General features: G+C 46.8%; 1 protein-coding gene and 1 pseudogene across 4 annotated transcripts; one reads left to right on the top strand and one right to left on the bottom strand.

Moving 5' to 3' along the window:
• Positions 1-3,105: 3,105 nt before the first annotated feature.
• On the bottom strand, positions 3,106-8,723 carry LOC109437714 (uncharacterized; annotated as a pseudogene).
• On the top strand, positions 8,420-19,959 carry LG12H8orf33 (linkage group 12 C8orf33 homolog). Of its 4 annotated transcripts, none has more exons than XR_012490726.1 (7): positions 8,420-8,484; positions 8,573-8,618; positions 8,718-8,899; positions 9,094-9,178; positions 9,320-9,466; positions 13,034-16,341; positions 17,255-19,959. XR_012490726.1 is itself a non-coding variant. In XM_019717170.2 (6 exons), exons 1-6 carry the CDS (start codon positions 8,479-8,481, stop codon positions 9,979-9,981), a joined length of 603 nt encoding a protein of 200 aa, XP_019572729.2. In that variant the 5' UTR covers positions 8,421-8,478; the 3' UTR covers positions 9,982-10,435. The 4 variants fall into 4 exon arrangements, 2 of the variants coding, with proteins under 2 accessions (XP_019572729.2, XP_019572728.2); XR_012490725.1 differs by having other exon boundaries at positions 16,447-19,959; XM_019717170.2 differs by lacking the exons at positions 13,034-16,341; positions 17,255-19,959 and adding an exon at positions 9,845-10,435 and having other exon boundaries at positions 8,421-8,484.
• Positions 19,960-20,029: the final 70 nt, after the last annotated feature.

Here is a 20,029-nt window from a genome sequence, read left to right as displayed (position 1 = left end):
TAATACTTTTTCATCATTAAAGATAAAAGCATTTATCTGAAGAAGTTAGAAAAAGGAACACTATTATTTCTCTGCACCATCAATAACCTATCTGATAATATAACAAATAATGAAATGTTTGGCCCAGCCTAGTGGCTCAGGTAGTTGGAGCTCTGTGCTCCTAACGACCTGGTTCGAGTCCCACATGAGCCAGTCAGCTGTGCGCTCTACAGCCAAGATTGTGAACAACAGCTCTCCCTGGAGCTGAGCTGCCACGGGGCTACCGGGTACCGCCATGAGTGGCTGCGGCCCTGGGCTGCTGTGTGCTGCCATGGGGCATGGGCTCGGACTCCTTGGCCTGAGAACTCCACCATCCCCATAATGTTGAGGGGAAAACAACTGTCCCAAGCCCAGACCACCCTGCCGACAGGGTGTGGGCAGCCAGGCCCTACAGGAACTCGCTGAGTTCTGTGAGGAGGGCTTCCAGGCATTTGTTTGACCACAGTAGGTGGAAATCATATCTTACTGCTTATTCTGTGACCAGCTGTTCTAGTCCCTCCTCTGTTCTATTTTTCTTCAGAGCATCCATCAGCAAACAGCTGATTTGCTTCGCATCTGTCTCTCCACCGTAGGATATATGCGCCACGAGGGCATGGGTTCTGTGCTAGTCACTGTTCTATCCCCAGCACCTAGAGCCATGCCTGGAACAGGTTCTCATTGTATGCATGTTGTAGGTTACACGAATCCACTAATCAACTATACTAGTTCTCTTCTAAGAAGGGAAGCGAGTAGCATTTAAGCAAAATTATGCCACCACATTATATAGGTTACATACATAATTCTCTGTAACGTAAGTTATATTATGTCCTCTTTTACAAATGCCTCAACGGGCCAAGGAGGTGGGACCAGGACTACTCTCCACAAGTGATCTGCTTCCTCTGACCTGCTGTCCTGACAAGAGTGGCAGGGAGGACAGATAGCTTTATGGTGTCTTTTGTGTTCACTCAGCATACTTGGTTTGCCTGAATCCCTAGAAAGTCCTTCAAGGATTGGTGTTTTTACCCCCATTTTGCAGATAAGCAAACTCACTCTGGGACATAAGTTTGTCCAGAGTAGGGTTTCCAGGGGGAATTCCCACCCATTCTCGGTACTTTTTTTTCCACTTTCCCGTTCCTGAATCCCATGATACAAACTGTTTTCTGTTCTCCACGATGAAACGGTTCCACAAAGTGACGGCAGATACTACTAACCATCTGGGTTCAAGGAGCCAATTTTCCCGATTTTCTGACCAACTTTTCTTGGGATTTGGGAATGCGAAAGTGAAAAAATTTCACAAGAAAGGGTGGGAATTCCCGCCTGGAAACCCTAGCCCAGAGCAATCCAGACCCAAGGGTGGGGAGCTGGACTCACCTCCAGGCCCATCTAATCCAAAGGTCCCTGTCATTTCAGCCCTCGCTGAGACAAGGAACTGGCACAAAGATCCTGCACGGTGCAGGGGGCTACACAGACCACAGCTAGGCCACAGTCTGACTGGTCAACTCCCAGGAGAAAGCTCCATTGTTAAACAGGAAAAATGGAGCAATTTTGTTAATGAAAAGGATTCTAAAAAGGAACAGAATGTCACATTACTAAATAATTCATGACTCTTACCTTCTGTTTCACTTCTTTCTTACCCTGATTCTTACACAGGAAGCACCATTCCATTAGCACATCTCCCAAATATATATATTTTAACTTTTATTTATTTTAAGTGTGTTTTTCCAGGAACCATCAGCTCCAAGTCAAGTAGTTGTTTCAATCTAGTTGTGGATGGTGCAGCTCACAGTGGCCCATGTGGGGATTGAACTGGCAACCTTGTTGTTAAAGGGCAGGGCACTCTAACCAACTGAGCCAACCGGCCGCCCATTAAATCTTAAAGGGTCAGTCCTTTCTTAAATTTCTGTATCCAGCTTGTTCATCAGACTCTGTAGCCACTTTCAGTCGCCACATTTATGTGTCTAGAACTACTTCTCACACCCTAAATTTACTGGATGTCTCATATTTATAACCTGTATCAAAGTTTCTGGAGAGGGGGCCGGCCCGGTGACTCAGGCGGTTAGAGCTCCATGCTCCTAACTCCGAAGGTTGCCGGTTCGATTCCCACATGGGCCAGTGGGCTCTCAAACACAAGGTTGCCGATTTAACTCGAGTCCCGCAAGGGATGGTGGGCTCCGCCCCCTGCAACTAGGATTGAACACGGCACCTTGAGCTGAGCTGCCGCTGAGCTCCCGATGGCTTAGTTGGTTGGAGCGCATCCTCTCAACCACAAGGTTGCCGGTCCGACTCCCGCAAGGGATGGTGGGCTGTGCCCCCTGCAACTAGCAACGGCAACTGGACCTGGAGCTGAGCTGTGCCCTCCACAACTAAGACTGAAAGGACAACAACTTGACTTGGGAAAAACGCCTGGAAGTACACACTGTTCCCCAATAAAGTCCTGTTCCCCTTCCCCAATAAAATCTTAAAAAAAAAAAAGTTTCTGGAGAAAGAGACTCTGACGTAATTGAAGTGAAACATGAGGGAATGGGACAGGACAGCAGCTCCAAACATTCTACTGAGGACAGCAGAGCTCCTAGAACACTTACCATCCTCTCAAGCATCAGGTGGGGGACCCCAAAACACTGAGACACGCTGATCAACACTGGTCCGGAGATGGACAAAAAAGCACACAGCCAAGAACTCATAGGCTGACACACAACCTGTGCAGCGTCTTCCCTACTAAAAGCTGCTGACTTACTGCATGGCCCTGGAGTCCTGGCCTCTGGCAGCAGCAGGACCTGCCCCGGTCTGCTGAGTGTGGTGCTGCCCCATACATGGAAAACAACTGCTACTACTCACCTTCTCCCTCTTGGAAACTGGTATGGAGTTTTCACTTTGGTTTTAAAATCAGAGCCTATAAGCTGTGTGTCATGCCACCATGTGTCAACTTCATGTCTATTTTCCTCCCAATACCCAGGGTCTCTTTTTTCCAAATTTTCTTCTGGAAAACTCCATTTTACATGTATCCTTTGACCTCTTGGCAGGATCTCAATAGTTTCATTCTCACCTCACCCATTAACAAACTTCACCAATGCTCATGTGGTTACTCACCTGTGTGGAATATCTGATGCCGAAAAGAGGTAACCCTTTTGAAGTAGAAAGTATCATATCCAGCAATAGGACAAAAACATTTTGAAGATGCCCAAAGAAACATACCAGAAAACCCCAACTTGGTTCCATCACGTGAAGGAACAAGGGTCCCAGTTACTTTTCCTTCATGCTGAAACAGATGATGAAGAGGAAAGCAAAGCAAAGCAAGTGGCCAAATGGAACATGTATGTAGATTGTACACGCTGGTGCTATAAAAAATGACCTAAATACATGTATTTGAATTGCATTTGTTTGAAATACTTGAGCAGAGGGCCAGCCTCTGGGTCTGGGAAAAGTGTGTCACCTTGGAGTTTTTAGCATGTAAGTGGGTAGGCAGCCTGCCTTCAGCCAGCAGCTCACTGAGAGACAGTCCAATCTGTAAGAGTGGAATCTCCCAAAGGAAACTCATAAAGTGATGGTTTCTCCTCAGCATGAGAAAGTCACAGAGCAGTTACACTTCACTGTGGGCTCTGCGAGGCTGAGTGTTAGCTGCCTGTGCACTAGAGCTCCCCACACTTCTCACACCTGTAGGCTTCCTCTGTAAGGTGGATGTTAAGAATTTTCTCATGACTAATAACAGTTATTCTCTGACTGAAAGGATAAGGTGGCTCTTCACTGTGAATTCTCTGATGTTGAATAAGGTAGGAACTCTGTTGGAAGGTTGTCCCACATGCAGTGCATTCAGAGGGCTTCTCTCCAGTGCGAATCCTTGGGTGCTGATTAAACTGTGAATGCTGACTGAAGGCCTTCCCATAGTCACTGCATTCATAAGGATTCTCTCCAGTGTGAATTCTTTGATGGCGGATGAGGTGTGCACACTTGCTGAAGGCTTTTCCACGGTCACTGCATTCATAGGGCTTCTCTCCATTGTGTTCTCTCATGCTTAATTTGGGTAGAGATCTGTCCAAAGGTTTTCCCACACTCACGACACTCATAGGGCTTCTCATCAGTGTTACTGCTCTGATGTGAATCATGTGTGAGCCCTGACTAAAGGCCTTCCCACATTTGTGACACTCATCGGGCTTCTCTCCATTACGTACTCTCTGATGCTGGACAAGGGAAGAGAGCATGCTGAAGACTTTATCACACTCGTTACATTGATAGGGCTTCTCGCCATTGTGTGTTCTTTGATGGAGAATTAGATTAAAACTGGCTGAGAGCCTTTCCACACTCCTTACACTCATAGGGCTTCTCTCCAGTGTGAATTCTTTGATGGCGGATGAGGTGTGCACACTTGCTGAAGGCTTTTCCACGGTCACTGCATTCATAGGGCTTCTCTCCATTGTGTTCTCTCATGCTTAATTTGGGTAGAGATCTGTCCAAAGGTTTTCCCACACTCACGACACTCATAGGGCTTCTCATCAGTGTTACTGCTCTGATGTGAATCATGTGTGAGCCCTGACTAAAGGCCTTCCCACATTTGTGACACTCATCGGGCTTCTCTCCATTACGTACTCTCTGATGCTGGACAAGGGAAGAGAGCATGCTGAAGACTTTATCACACTCGTTACATTGATAGGGCTTCTCGCCATTGTGTGTTCTTTGATGGAGAATTAGATTAAAACTGGCTGAGAGCCTTTCCACACTCCTTACACTCATAGGGCTTCTCTCCAGTGTGAATTTGCTGATGCTGAATAAGATGTCCTTTTTGACTGAAGGTTTTTCCACTCATCCATAAGGTTTTTCTCCAGTATGGATTCTCTGATGCTGAATAAGGGATAGACAAGCACTGAATGACTTTCCACAGTCACTGCAGACATAAGGTTTCTCTCCAGTGTGAATCCTCTTATGTTAAATAACTTGTGAGCGCTGATTGAAGGCTTTTCCACATTCATCACACCTATAGGGTTTCTCTCCACTGTGAATTCTCTGATGAACAGTAAGGGTTCAGTTCAGGCTAAATGATTTCCCACATTCATAACATTCGTAGGGTTTTCCCCATGTATGTCATAGACTCCAAATGCATGGGCTCGATGAGATAGAAGTTTGTTTTCCTCGTGTGGCAGGGTCCCTGTTTGGTGGGTTATGTTTGATTTGCTTGTTCGGAGGCTGATTTTCTGTCCTGTTCTCTGCTGTCCTCTGGGGCAGCGTGTCTGACACTGGTCTCATGGACATGTCTGTCCTCAGACTCCAAGTGGAGGCTCTGGCCTAGCCACATGCTTCCATTCACATTGCACTGCTGAGAGTTCCATTCTGTGGCCACACAGAAACCAACAAGCAGATTTTAAAATTCATATGGAAATGCAACGGACCTACAGTAGCCAAAATTACTCTGAGGGTATAGAATAAAGTTGGAGGGAGGCCTAATACTGCCTGATTTTAAGAGTTTTAATAAAGTCTCAGTAGAGAAATCAATGTGGAGTTAAAGACTGACAGTGGACCAATGGAACAGAACAGAGTCCAGCAATAAACCCACACAGAGATGGAAAACTGATTTTTGGCAAAAGCACAACGACAAGGCAAGTGGAGAAAGGATAGTGTTTCTAAGAAACTGTGTTGGAACAACAGGACATACACCTGTGAAAAATTAAACTTAGATCCACACTTTACATCAGATACAAAAGTCAACTCATTACGAACTGCAAACCTAAACATAACACCTAAAACTTTTAAATTATAAAATTTTCTTCTAGAAGAAGAAAATCTTCTGAGTTAGGCAAAGGTTTACTAGATAGGACACCAAAAGCACAATCCATAAAAGAACAAACTGATAAACTGGCCTTGATAAAAAATTAAAACGCCGACTTGCTCAGTTGGTTAGAGTGCAGTGCTCTTAACAACAAGGTTGCCGGTTTGATTCTCACATGGGCCACTGTGAGCTGCGCCCTCCACAACTTGATAGAAACAACTACTTGACTTGGAGCTGACGGGTTCTTGAAAAACACACTTAAAATTGTTTGGAAAAAAACTAAAACGTCTTCTCTTCAAAAGACACTGTTGAGAGAATAAAAAGACAAGGCACAGAGTGGGAGAAAATCTACACAAAACATGTACCCGACAAAATACCTGACCTAGAACATTCCTGTATTTAGAAAGGAACTCCTTAACACTCAGTCAGAAAACAAAAACCCAGCTAAAGAATTAGCAGAGATCTGCACAGACTCTTCACCGATGAAGAGAAACAGAAGGAAAATCAGCGGATGAAAAGAATTTCAACATGCCTCCTTGTTTGGGAAATTCAAATCAAAACCACAACAGATGCGACTGCCCCTGTACCAGAGCAGCTAAAATGAAAAGGACTGACCACCCCAAGTGTTTGTGAGGACGTGGAACGTGAAATGGCAAAAACACTCTGGCAAACAGTCAGGTCTTGTTCTAAAAAGGTGAACATGCACCTGCCATATAATCCAGCCATTCCACTCCTAGTTATTTATCCAAGAGAAAAGGAAACGTACGGTTATCCAAAGATTTGCACACAGATGTTCACAGCAGCTTTATTTGTGTCAACTAAAAACTGGTAGCTATCCAGATGTCAATCAGAGAATAGATAAACAAATTCTGGTATATTCATTCATACAACAGAATACTAATCAGAATTAAAAAAAAAAAGAATTATTGACACCCAACATGGATGAATCTGAAAATAATTATGTAGAGTCAAAAAAAGCCAGACAGAAAAGAAGGCACACGCTATAATTCCGGTGAGATCAAACTACAAGATGTAATCTACAGTGATAGAAAGCAGATCAGTACTTACTTCAGGACAGAAGAGGGAAGGGGTGAGAGGGAGGGATTATAAAGAGGCAGGAGATTAACCTTTGTAGAAATCACAGCTGGCAGTTCTCTGAGGTTTGTCATTAGAATGTGAGAAGAGCCACACAGCTTTTGCACAAGACTGTTCAAAGAAGTGTGGTTTACTTTGAGAGCTATTGCACCACTTTTGTGTGGCAGACAAATGAGATTTCATCAATTCTTTTTTTGTATTTTTTATTTTTATGATGAGTCTTCTTATCAATGTACAGAGACCAGATAATTTGACAATGAGAAGAAAAATGCATAGACTCAGCTATATGCTTCTCTGCTTACGAGTGCTCTTCCCCTGAGATCTTCTCTAGCTAACGTCACCCGGTCTACAAGATGAAGAGGAGTGAATAAATGATACCCACCCACACGATAGTGTGCTTGCTTAGAAGTTTCTGTATGAAAAGGAATCATTCGAAAGCACCTGGGATGTCTTATGAGTTTCACAGGATTCTCTTCTTGTTTTCTTTTTAGAGGGAAATTAACATAAATTGAAAAGCAATTACAGTCTGAGGCACAATTATTTACCCGTATAAGAAAAATCTGTCATCTTTTCTGCACGTTATAATTCTTATCTGGGTTAAAAAGAAAAATACTTTTGTAATGTCTTAGAACTCTCTAATAGTAAAAAGTGCAAGAATTAAAAAAAAAAAGAGACATGAGAAAACTTATGGGCAACCGTTTCTATCTTGATTGCGGGGGACAGTGTCTCATGGGCATGCATGTGTGAATGCGACCGAACTGTACACTTTAAATGTGTACAGAACATTCTCGCTAACCCTAACCTTAATAAAGTGTTTCTAAAAAGGAAGAAAAGGGCATGGGGAGTCCGGCCAGTCTGCCAGGGACCCAGCCCAGCTCAGTCCTGGCCAGCTGTGACTCTGGGCCAACACCCAAAGCTCTCTGTGCGCCCGTGTCCCGAGCACCGACTCTGCAGACAGTGGAAGGCTGCGTCGGTTCACTGTGCCCGCCACCTCCCTCGGAATAAAAGCACCCGTGGCCCTGCCCCCACCTCATTCTCGCCAGGGACCAACCCCACCAGGCCTGCCATCTGTTGCCTCGGGAAGTCCTTTTCAAAAGATGCCAGGCCGTTTTACTGTGATTTTGTTAAGGATTATATATAGGCTTAGCTTGAGGAAAATCAGTGTCTTTACCATATGAAATCTTCCAATACAGCAATGCAGCCTGTCTCTCCCTGTATTCAAACCTCCCTTTAGATTCCGTGGTATTTATCATTAAGCTTATCACTCCGGTAGTGCTTGCCCCGGAGGGATGCCGACTCACCGCCTCTGTTCACAGCGCTGCGCGGGGCTGCGTGACAACTTTCCACGTGTCTTCACCGCCTTTCTCGCTCACTGGGAGGTGAGCTTTGGGACCCCGTTCCCTCGTTTCGGGAGCTGTCCTTTCCTCCAGAGTGCGGCCTGCCACGTAGAACACCTGTTCCGGGGGGTCCCCTTTAGGTCCTCCCGCGTCCCGCCCGGCAGCCGCTCGGTCCCCGCCCACTGCGCCGGCGGAACGCTGCGACTTGGACGCGTTTCTGGAGGAGCGAATTAGGCCTCGGACCTGCGTAAGTTCCGGTGGCGTCCGCGGCGCATGGCGGTGAGCGGAGCCGAGTGGAGGCGTGGGTGGCTGGGCCTCCAGCCCTGGGCTGCACTCCGTGACCCTCTTGTTGTCTCCCTTTCTCCAGGCCCTAGGACATCCAGCTTGTGGGACAGCGGCGGCACCAGGTCCAGGTACCGCACGCGCGCCGCGCAGCCCCTGGGCCTCCCGACCGCCTCCCGGCGACCCGAGTCCTTCCACTGTAAGGTCTCATCCGGTCCGTCTCTGTTAAGGGCACCCCACGTGCAGTGACGCCGCCTCCAGGGCGCATCCCGTAGGCGGTGAAGGAGACGCAGCCTCTAAGAAGCCGAAGAAGAAGAAGAAAACGCGGAACGGGGCTTCTGTGTCGAATGGAGACGGAAAGGCCTCAGAAGCGCCTGCCCCAGAGGAAGCCCCTCTAAGCGCAGAGGCCCAGGCAAGGGCAGTCCTCAGTCGGGAAGGGTGGGGTCCCCGGGTGCACTCTAGGTGCGAGTCCGCCAAGCGGTTGTGGTCTCCGATTTGCGGAGTTAAGGCAGAGGGATGGGATGGGGGTTTTTGGGTCCCTTGCGATGAGGGTGGAGGCGGCAGGGCCCTGGTACACTCTCAGCCACTGTCACCAACCCATCACAGGCGGAGCAGCTGGCTCGAGAACTGGCCTGGTGCGTGGAGCAGTTGGAACTGGGCCTCAGGATGCAGAGACCCAGCCCAAAACAGAGTGAGGAACCCTTCTGTAGAGTTGGAGGGAGGCGAACGGTGACAGCGCTGTGTCCTGCGGTGCCGCCAAGGGTTGGAATAGTTGGTTTTGCGTTGGAAGTGAGGATAGAGGAGGTCCCTAGTCCTTTGTTTTTGTTGGCAGGGGAGCAAGCTATTGGGGCAATCCGAGCCCTGCGCAGCGAAAGAACACCCCTGCCCCGGAAGAGGCAGCTGATGCGCTCCTTGTTTGGGGACTACAGGACTAAGATGGAAGCCGAGTGGCGCGAGGTCCTGCGGGCTCTCAGGACTGGTGAGGAGCTGGGAACTGGTTGATTCAGGGCTGCCTAGTTCAAGGGGGTAGGGAGGAAGAGGCGAGGCAGTTAAAGGAAGACTCCCAGAGCTACAGGGCTGGCGAGGGAAGGAGATTGGCTCAGGAAAGCCTGGGGAAGCAGGGAGAGAAAGCCTGCACCTCAGGAGCACAGAACTCGGGCCTGTGCCAAGGAGGGAGGGATACGAGAGTTAGTGAATTTCTGTGTGATTTTAAGTGGGGTGTGATAATACCTACCTTATAATTTTGAGAAGTAGGTCAGTGAATTTATGTAACTAACAAAGAGGTTACAGTTGTAGGTGCATAGTTAATATGAGCTGTTATCACTCAGTTCTGACACGCTCCCCTCCCCCACAGCAGCACACTCAGCCCAGGTGCAGCCTGTAGGTGAGGCCACCAGAAAGAAGAGCCGAAGGGTTTGCAGGCCTCGCCTAGCAGAGGGAGCCAAGGCAACCCTGGACGCTCCTCATGAAGAGTTTAAGTTCAATTTCTTTTAGCATCTCTCTCCATCCTGGAACAGTCCCCTTCCCCAGGTGGTGTGGTGATTTGTCCCCTGTGCAGAGCCTTTCCAGGAATGCTCCGTCGGATGAATGTGGGATTGGTCTGTCCCTGGCTGGTCGGTGAATGTGGTTCCATGGATGATGGGCACATGGATGGTGGGTTCCAGTGTATTAAGTAGTGTCATATAAGCAGAAGACCCTATTAGTAGGATTTCAGGTGAATGGTTCCTCCTGCCCCAGAGGAAGGTCCATCTAGAGAGATTTCCACAGCAAACTGTGGGAAGAATGTCTTACTTAGTTTTCAGGGTTAGATTAAGTGGCTGAGGGTGAGGGGAAGCTGCATAATTGCACTTTGGTGCTCACTTATGAAAGGGCGTCCTGTCAAATGGGGTAGTGGTTTATTCCTTTGTGTCATATTGCCCTAATAAAACTATTTTGTTATAAAAATTGATGAGTGAGAGTGTGTGCTAATTGCCTGTGTTAGACCAAGTATACATGATGCAGGTGTCTGGCACTGCTGTGCCCAGGCGCTCAGCCCGGGCGTGGTGCTTGGTCTGTATTGCCTTCATTCCTGAGCAAGTATCCTCAGGGAGCCAGTGTGGCCCCCCAGCCGGCCAGGCTTTGTTCTTAGAAACAGAGAGCTGCTTGCCCTAAGGATCCTGGCGAGAGACCTGGATTGAGCCTCAGTGGACGAGGCTCAATCTAAATATTGGCTGCTCCACGTGGCCGTACAGGGCTTGTGCTGCATTGAATCTGCTTTTCCAGGTGGCTTAATCCTCCTCTGGCTTGGATGCCATATTTGTTGGCATCTCCCAGACTAGACAGCTGTTGCCCACCTGTCTACTTGACATGTGTGCTTTGATGTTTCATAGGCATTGTTGAAAACATTGGATGGGCCCCAAATCTTCCTTCGTTGTCTGCTTTTCAGTGGATGGTACCACTGCCCAGCCAGCCGATCAGGCCCAAACCTGAGTCATCCTTGATTGCTCTTTCTCCTACACATATGTTCAGTGCTTCAGCTGATGTGTGAGCTCTGTCGTCCAAATAAATCGCCAATCTTTTGTGCTTTATCTTTACTGCTGGACCTTTTAGTCCTGCCCCTATGTCTTAACCTGACTGCTGCTTGAGCCCCCAGGTTTCAGCGTCCCTTACACCCGCTCTCACCTCCTGTCTGTTCACTGAACATGTCCTGCTTCTCTAACCCACTGAATTTATTGCACCTCAGATACAATGTGAAGGCTGGTGAGTGAGGCCCGCACACATTCAGGTTCTGACCCCTTCTCTGACGTGGCCCCTTCCCCTGTACCCCCCTTGCTGGTTTCCTGTTTGCTCAGGAAGGAACCAAATGATTCCTGCCTCCAGGTCTTCTGGCCTGCTGCTCTCCCTCCAGATCTTCACATGACTGGCTTCTGGGACAGTAAACAGTTTTGACAAAATGCCCTGCCACTCATTACTTTTAGGCAGGGGGAGGGGCACGAAAGGTGAGTGCTGGGCAGTATTGCCGGCCTTCACAGGAAGTCCACTTGTAGCAGGTCGGAACTTGGGGAAGCAGCACACGGGCACTGGGAAAGAAGCATTTGCAGACCAGAGATGCGAGAGTGCAGCCTAGCCCCTGGGAGAGACATCGGCCCAACAGTCCTCTCTATTCTCCGATTATCCTACCCAGGACGCCCCTCCTTGGGTCCGCACCCAGCGGTGTTCCCTCTGTGGCTGGTGTGCTCGGTGGCCACAGCTCAATCCCATTCTTTCCCCTGGCCTCAGTTCACCCATTCGTAAATGGGGTGGTGAGGAAGCCCTGCCGTACCTGCTGTGCCTTGGGGTCTGGTCTGTGCAGCAGACCCTGTGTGGGGAGGATTCCCAGCCAACAGCAGCCCCGGTTCTGCAGGAGGGACTGGGAGGGGATGTGGTTGAGCAGCTTCCTTGCTGTCCTTCAGGACGCCTTCGTCCCCAACAGCCATACCAGCATCTCTGACACAAACACCACTGAATGATGTCCGGGTCTGGCCCCAACAGGGGTGCTGGTGTCCAGTTTCGCCTTGAGCCCCCATACTTTGCCCACATACCCTATTCAGGGACACAATTTATTCTTTCCTAGGGCTTCCCTCACCCTCCTCCTGTCCACCCCACTTGTCCCTGGTGTCCTGCTGCTCCTTACCCCCCAGGCCCTACTCTTCTCAGTGCCCTCCACACTTTCGGCAGTGCCCTCCCTTTGGGTTCTCTTCACTCCACACTCTATCCAGTATCCCTCTCCTCCCTCTGGGGCCCTCTGCCTCCTCCCTGTGTCCCCTTGCCCCCAATGTCCCTTGTCCCTACCCTGGTTCCTACCCAGTCACCTTCCTTCCATCTTCCAGGTTGGCTACATCTTGGATTTCTTTAATCCCTGTCCTGCACTGGAGAAGGAGCTGGCATGTAGACCCATCCTGTCACTGCACTGGCCCTGGGCAAGGCTAACCACAAGCTTTGTGCTGCTCACTGTCCTCCTGGGGCCAGGAGATACCATGAAGGGCCAGTCTGTGGGTCACTGTGTCCGTGGCTCTGGCAGGGCCCTTATCTAGGATGGCATCGAGGACTATGGATAGGCCCCGGGTGCCCCAGGATGGTGGGAGCAGTATGCAGGTTCTACTGCCCGCACCCCGGTCCAGTGAGCACTGGGCCAGGTTCAGGGATACCTGGGGCAGCCTTGAGTGTTAGAGGATGGACCCTGTCTTCATAGCTCCCGGAGTACCCCCTTTCTTTTTAGGAAGTTAGGAAGGGACCAAGAGGTCAGAATGGATGATATTTTGTAAAATGTACAGTTTGGTTTTTAGTAAAATAGATCATTAGTTTGTTTACAAACGTAGCCCCTGCTCAGTTCCCTGTGGCCCATTCTGAGGCCTGTCCCCAGCAAAGGGAGCCTGTCCCCCTTACTTGAATGTCACTGTCTCCTGAAAAGTGGAGGTGTAGCCCCCACCCTCTGGATGCCTGGACAGGCCAGCTGCAGGGATACCCCCTCTGTCCCTCGCGGTTCCAGAGCCCCAATAATACCCACCTGTAACTGCACATCCCCCAGGTGTCCGTGGGGCTCCAGGAAGCTCACAGCCCAGTGTATCTACAGACTGATACAAGAGGGCAGTGTCTCCCGGTCGATTACCAGCAGCAGTGATGACGACGTCCTTGTGCAGTTGTCACGTCTGAACACAAAGCCGCCATTGATAGGGACCTGCGCTAGCATGAATCTCGAGGCCCTGCAGTTGTGTGTTCTTCCTAAAGGAGGCTCATAAAGCCGCAAGCCTGCTTGTACAGGCCTCCCCAAAATACTCTCAGCTACCTAGTAGGTCTTATTTTTTAGCAAAGGGAGAGCGAAACTGAAATGATCACGTGGAAACCCTAACCTTCTCCCCTTGCTTCTCTGTAACTTCCCACTCCTGGCATCCACCTCCTGCCATTTATTTAAGTCACAGCACCATTCCAGTTTAAAGACCAAGTGGTGTGGTGTTAGAGTTGTCAATTACAACCCCCATGCGAAGGGACTTATAAACCTTACCATTTGCAACATCATGGATGGACCTAGAGAGTAGTATAAATAAGTCAGACTGAGAAAGACAAATAACATGTCATCTCACTTATATGTGGTATCTAAGGAACAGAATAAATGAGGAAAGAAAACAGACTCAGATATACAGAGAAAAAACTGATGGTTGCTAGATGTGAGAGGGGTTGGGGGATGGGGAGAAGGTGAAGGGATTAGAAAGTCACAAAATAGTCATGGTCATGTGAAACACAGTATGGGGAATATAATCAATAATGTAAAGATTATGTAGGGTGCCACATGGGAACTGGACTTATCAGGGGGTTCACTTCATAGATTATATAAATGCCTAACCACTGCACTGTCCACCTGAAACTAATATAATATTGAGTAGCAACTATAATGAAATTTACCATGAGTGTGCCACTCTTCCTACATGATCTGCAAAGCCCCCAATCTTACTTACCTGTCTGTGGAATTTTCACGAGTATGTGAATTCCTCATGCACATATATTAAAATTTGATGTATGTCATTAATCTCATTTTGTTCATTTGATGATTAGCTCAGCTAGAAGAAGTTGTTACCATAGGCAGAGCGAACAGTGCCTCGGGGAGAGAGGGGAGGAAAGGAATGAAGACGTGAGGCAAAACAAGGAAAAGAGAGATGAGATTATTCCTAAGAAATGGTGCAGCTACAGCTAATTGGAGTGGGTTAAAACACTATTAGCATTCCTGGCAGGGGAGGCAGGCTGTGGTGGGATCCCAGGGTTTGGCCTGTGCACTGGGGCTGAAGGGGCCTTGGGGACTCCACTCCAGGTGCAGCATCTGCAGGGGGAGCTGAACACCAGGCTCCTGGGGCAGCTTTGCTGGAACAGGCTCCCCCCTGCACAGCTGTGGTAGCTGGACCTGTCCGGTGGGTTGGGGTACAGTCCCTCAGCTTTTCCCTGGCATAAGGGGTCTCATCCAAGGCTGGGGCCACTCTCAGGTCCAGAGTGCTGGCCTGGTGTGGGAACTTCAGTCTCGTGGAGGCCTAAAGGCATATATGGAAGAACTGGGAAAACAGTGCAGAGGCAGCCAAGGACACCCCGAGAGATCCCAAACCCACAGGTCACGCACACAGCGACCTTGGGCTGGTAGCAGCTCAGCACCCCACACCCAACATTCTTTCTCTATTTCTGCCCCTGTCAGACCTCCTTTAGTGTCTGTCAACATCTGTCTGTCTGACTAGGTTCAAGATATTTATGAAACATTTCCTCTTGTCACCCCTCTGCAGTGACACTTTCAAGCCCCCAAGGGACCTTACTTCATTCCTAGCTTGGCATGTCTTAGCTACATAGGTTCCCTTTCTAATTCCCTACCAACCTTGTATGTGGGGTCTCTCACTCTCTCCTGTGTGCGGGGTTCCCATGTGTATGTATTAAATCGGCTTATTTTCTCTTGGCTAATCTGTCTCATGTCTGTTTGATTATTAGAGCAGCCAGGAGAAACCTTGAGGGTAGAAGACAGTTTGTTCCTTTCCTCCACCTGAGCAAGTCACCTAAGCAGGGTAGTTAATAAAAGGTGAAATTTGGGATTGTATCTACATCACTGCATCATGAAATAAGATCCAACAATTTAACTAACTTATTCTCCGGATTGAATGATTAGATCAATGAAATACGGAACAATCTACCAATTTAACTTCTGGATGTGAAACTTGTATTAAAGTTACAAAGGTGGGAATGAAGAGGATGAAAAGTTTTGTCTTTGTGCACATTGACTTTAAGCTCCTTGTTAGGGAACAAAAGACTCTGAAACAGCCTTTGACCCTCCCCCCTTCCTGTCTAAGAGATTCAGATGGAAAGACCTGGTTTAGGGAGGGAACCTTGGCATAAACTCCTTAGCATAAGGCGGGAAGACGCCCAGTGGAGCCTGCTGACCACCCTTCCCCCATTCCCATTATTTTCTGGGTTGCCTAACAACAATTTACCTCCTGAGAGTGTGCCACTCTCCCTAAATTACCTGCCAAGCACCCAATCTGACCTCGCTGCCTTTGGAATTTTTAGACGTATGTGAATTCCCCATGCGCATATGTTAAAATTCTATTTTACGTTAATCTGATTCTATTAATTTTATGATTAGCTCAGCTAGAAAAAATTACCATAGGCAGAGAGCACAGGGCCACGGGAGATGGGGGAGGAAAGGAAGGAAGATGTGAGAGGAAACAAAGAAAACAGAAATGCAATGCAATCATTCGTAAGAGAAAGTGCAGCTACAGCTAATTGTGATGGATTATAACACTATCAGAATTCCAGGCAGGGAAAAATTCCTAAGAAATGCTACAGCTACAGCTAATTGTAATTGGCTATAACAGTATTAGCATTACAGGCGGGAAAATTCTCCACCTCTTTCACAGTTCCTATAAGGGAATCCCTCCTCCGGGTGGGAAGGAGGCATCAACAAAGACAGGCCCTGGGAACGCCCTAGAAACGCCCACAGATCACCTGTGACTCCACCCTTGAATATTTCCCGCCCTCATTCAGATATAATCCTAACTTTTCTTTGTTCCGGTGCAGTCACTCTCCTCGTGGTCTTGTGCACTCCTGCATATTGGGAATATATTTTGTGTCTTTTATTAAATCCTTGGCCTGCTTTCCTTTGCTCATGATGCATTGTTCCTACGTCCTGGATGCCTGCCTGTGGTGATAGATACAAGGACCTGATCTCCTGTAACACACAAGATGAGAGCAAAAGAATTTTTTTTAAGCCCCACAGTATTGGGGAGCCTGGGAGGAGAATTACTGGCTGGATTACAGCACCTGGAAACCGCTGCAGCTGGGAGCTCATGGACATCTCATCTGCAGGCAGAGGTAAGCGGTGTTTTTGTTCACCCTGTCATCTTTCCTGGTCTATTTCTGTGGGGTTGGGGAGAATTTAGAAGTGCTGCGTGTCCTTTTTCTCTTTTCTACATGGAGATTGGCGGGAAAAAATGTTTGTGAAGCTGGCTTCTTGGGAGTAGCGACTCAGGTTTTCTTTATTGATCCTTTCCTCTCAGAAGTGGTCATTTTTTTCTGTGTCTGTGTCTTGTGCCGTTTGTAATCGAAAGAAAATACCAAGGGGAGAGGGGGGTGGTAGATGAGGGTAAAGGGGATCAAATATATGGTGATGGAAGGAGAACTGACTCTGGGTGGTGAACACACAATGTGATTTATAAATGATGTAATACAGAATTGTACACCTGAAACCTATGTAACTGTACTGAAAATTGTCACTCCTATAAACTCTAATAAAAAAAAAAAAGAAAGAAAATACCACAGGGACAGAAAGCCTTTGGCTTCCTTGGTTAAGTTAGTAAAAGGGCTTTTTGGTTTTAGGAGCTATTAAAATCCTATCATCAATGGTCATACCACAGTTGCTTTGAATTGGAAAAACTTCAAATTTTGAAACTGCGTTGGAGAATTTTCATGGCAAACAGCTGTTTTATTGGAACCTAAGAGGAAGACCACATGTTTAATACAAACGAATTCAAGGAGATTTAACTTTTGAATTAGTTCTTCAGCTTGTTGGGTCTTAAAAATGCTAATGTCAACATTAGGTTTAAAAAAAGCAGAAGGGAAAATCAAGAGATGTGCAAATTTTTAAAAACTGTATTTCGATCTAATATTACGAGAATTGGTATGTTGGAACAAGTTTTAAGGAATGTAATAACTGATCAGGAACTTGACCAAAATTGAGGCGGCTTTTTCAGTCTGATACAAATTAGAGTCTCAGCATCTCCCCCAGGTCCTCTGCCGAGCAGATCAGAAATGTACACACAGCCCACAACTGCCTGAGACCATAGAGCTGAGTAAAGGAAAAGAAATTGCAAAAGGGGCACTTTTAACAATACAAGCCTCCCTCATCCAGCCTGGCTCCCCTTTTCCTGCCTCCTTCAAGTCTGTGAAGCACAAATAAACCCTGACCGCAATCCCCTTAGCAGTAGACAGGAAGAGTCCATGCAGGAGCCTCACCAAATGTACCTGCCACGTGTGTTCAGCTTTTCCTGAGTTACCTGTAAATCTCCCATTTTTACATCTAAAATCTAAGAGTCCACTCCCACCCTTGTCTAAATGTCATATTTACCTGATTTCTCCTCGCTGTATTTGGAAATTTCATGGTGATGTGAATTCTAGGTGCGCATGTATCATAATTCCTGGTCTCTGTCTGTGGTGTTGGGTAGAAGTTAGAAGGGGTGCGAGGCTTTTGTCTCTTTTCTGAATTTAGATCGTCAGAAAGAAATACTTGTGCAGCTAACTTCTTGCACCTAGAGACTCTATATTCTTTCCTCCCAGAGGTGTTCGTTTTTTCTTATATCTGTGTCTTGCATGTCGTTTGTCCTAAGAAGTCACTACCACGGGGACGGAACACAGGCACAGGCTCCCGTAAGCCTGTCGTTGGAGCCGGCCCCACAGGCTGGGGAGTTAAGCGGTTCTGTCCAGACCGGCGTCCCCACCATCGGCCAGGTGCACTTACTCCGTTGCACCTGGTGGCCAGTGAGATAAGCTGGGGTTCCCAGTGGGCCTCTGCCTGGCTGTGCCAGCTCCCAGGGGAGTGTGTCCTGAGGGGCCTCTGCCCATAAGGGGCATCTGTCTCCCCAGCCTTCCTCACCCGTTAGAGCTGGACAGATCCCAGTCTAGTAGCACCTCCCGGAAACCACGATTTAGTGGGATTGGGGCTGGAGGTGCCTCCCATTTTGTGGGAGACCGGAGACACCCTGTCCACACCTCCATCCTGACCTCCTGGGTGACGAAGGTCTGTACTTTCTCTGACTGTCTTTGGGGGTGACCCTTTGGCTCTGGGAGGGCTGCTTCCTCTGTATTCTCTGTGGAGGGGCCTCTGGCTTCCTGGCCGGAGCTGTAAGGAGGCTGGTTGGTGTCTCACTATTTAGTCCTCACTGTCCAGGGATAGACGATGGATCGTGGAATGGGAAAAACTTCTACATTTAAATTGTATTACAGAGCTCTTGTGACTACCAGCTGTTTTCTTGTAAACCATCTTGTGCATTCTCTAAAGTTATTACTAATTCTGTTAATTTGTGATCCCTGTGTGAAACCAGTTTGTGTGTGGTAAGATGTTTTGTATCTGTGGATGGTGTTACTAGTGTAATATTTGATCGGTTTGAAGAAATTAAATGCTTACATAAATTAAGAAATAAAATACAAACTGACCCAAATGCTTTTCAGGATCAGATGACGTGGTGAAATATTTGATATTAAAGCTGGTTTTAGTTTGTGTTTATCACATAGTCGTATCTGTGCAAGTCAGTAACGTAAAATATATATATTTTAACTGGTTTTCTAAAAATAAGTTTGTTATCTGTGTTACAAAATGTGTCAAGAAAATAGCTTCGGTAATAAGTGATTTTGACATCGCTAATTTTTAACTAGTATGTAAGATAGATACAATGAAAATGAAAGATATTTATGTTAACTTTTCAGCGATAATTATATTCTACATAAGCACTGAAAAGGTTTTCTACGTGTATTTGGTAATTTGAAACTTAACAGTTTTGCTATCTAAATTAATGATGGATATGCATTTAACGTCTGGACTATTTCCAAATAGGATAAAATAATGAAACACTGATTACTGAAAATAGATTTATCAACTTTTTGGTATTTATTGTAGAGGAACTAAATATATTGGTGTATTACTAAATATGTCTTCTGGTATATTAAAATTTTTGTGTGTGTTATGGGGATACATGTTTCTAGAAATTATTAATATGTCCATAATTATATCAATCTAAGGAATCCTGGTATAGCTACACAATTATTTACTTAGTTTTCACTGCTGATTAAGATGGACATTGGATTGTTTAGGCCTCTGCTGTTGTGAACAGCGCTGCCGTGGATTCATGTATCAGTGTTTGTTTGAACATCTGTTTTCAATTTTGGGGGGTCTACTTCTAGAAGTGGACTTGTACCACATGGGAATTTTTTTACGGGTTAGAAATTCCCAACTATAGTGCACTCAGGCCACCATTTTACATTTTCAGAAGGAACATTTAAGGGTTCTAATTTCTCCACATTGTTGCTGCCATTTGTTTTATTTTTCTCAATTATAGCCATTCTGTTTCACGTGAAGGGGTTTCACATTGTGGTTTTAATTTGTATTTCCATCATGGCTAATGATCTTTAACATTTTAGTGCCTGTTGACCGTTTGTGTGTCTACTATGGAGAAGGAGCTATTCGGGTCATTTAAAAATTAAATTCCTATTTCCCCAAGTTGCTCACACACTGAAGTGCCGCAAACTTAGAAGAGCATGAACCGGCACAGGAGCCCCTGTGACATTGGGAAGGTGACTCCTCAGCATCTTCACCATTCCCTTTTCTACCAATCAGATGTTGAAAAGACTTATTTAGTCATTCAGACATTAAGTAATTTGGGTAAACCTATAGACACAATTCTGCTAAGTGTTCTGCAATAAAAGCTTATGTTTGTAGACCTCTCCCCATTTCCCAAAGCCCTTTCTGTATGCACTACTCTATTTGATTTTTGATTACGGATTCAATCTC

Source organism: Rhinolophus sinicus, linkage group LG12, assembly GCF_036562045.2.
Source record: "Rhinolophus sinicus isolate RSC01 linkage group LG12, ASM3656204v1, whole genome shotgun sequence".
Taxonomy (NCBI): Eukaryota; Metazoa; Chordata; class Mammalia; order Chiroptera; family Rhinolophidae; genus Rhinolophus; species Rhinolophus sinicus.
The sequence above is the reverse complement of the archived record's forward strand: the minus strand, read 5'-3'. Positions and strand labels throughout refer to the sequence as shown.

Bases quoted from the DNA above. Each gene is read 5' to 3' on its own strand.
- LG12H8orf33 (XM_019717169.2), top strand. The intron at 9,179-9,319 runs GTGAGGAACCCT...TTTTGTTGGCAG, and splicing joins GAGACCCAGCCCAAAACAGA to GGGAGCAAGCTATTGGGGCA. The intron at 9,467-9,841 runs GTGAGGAGCTGG...CCTCCCCCACAG, and splicing joins CCTGCGGGCTCTCAGGACTG to CAGCACACTCAGCCCAGGTG.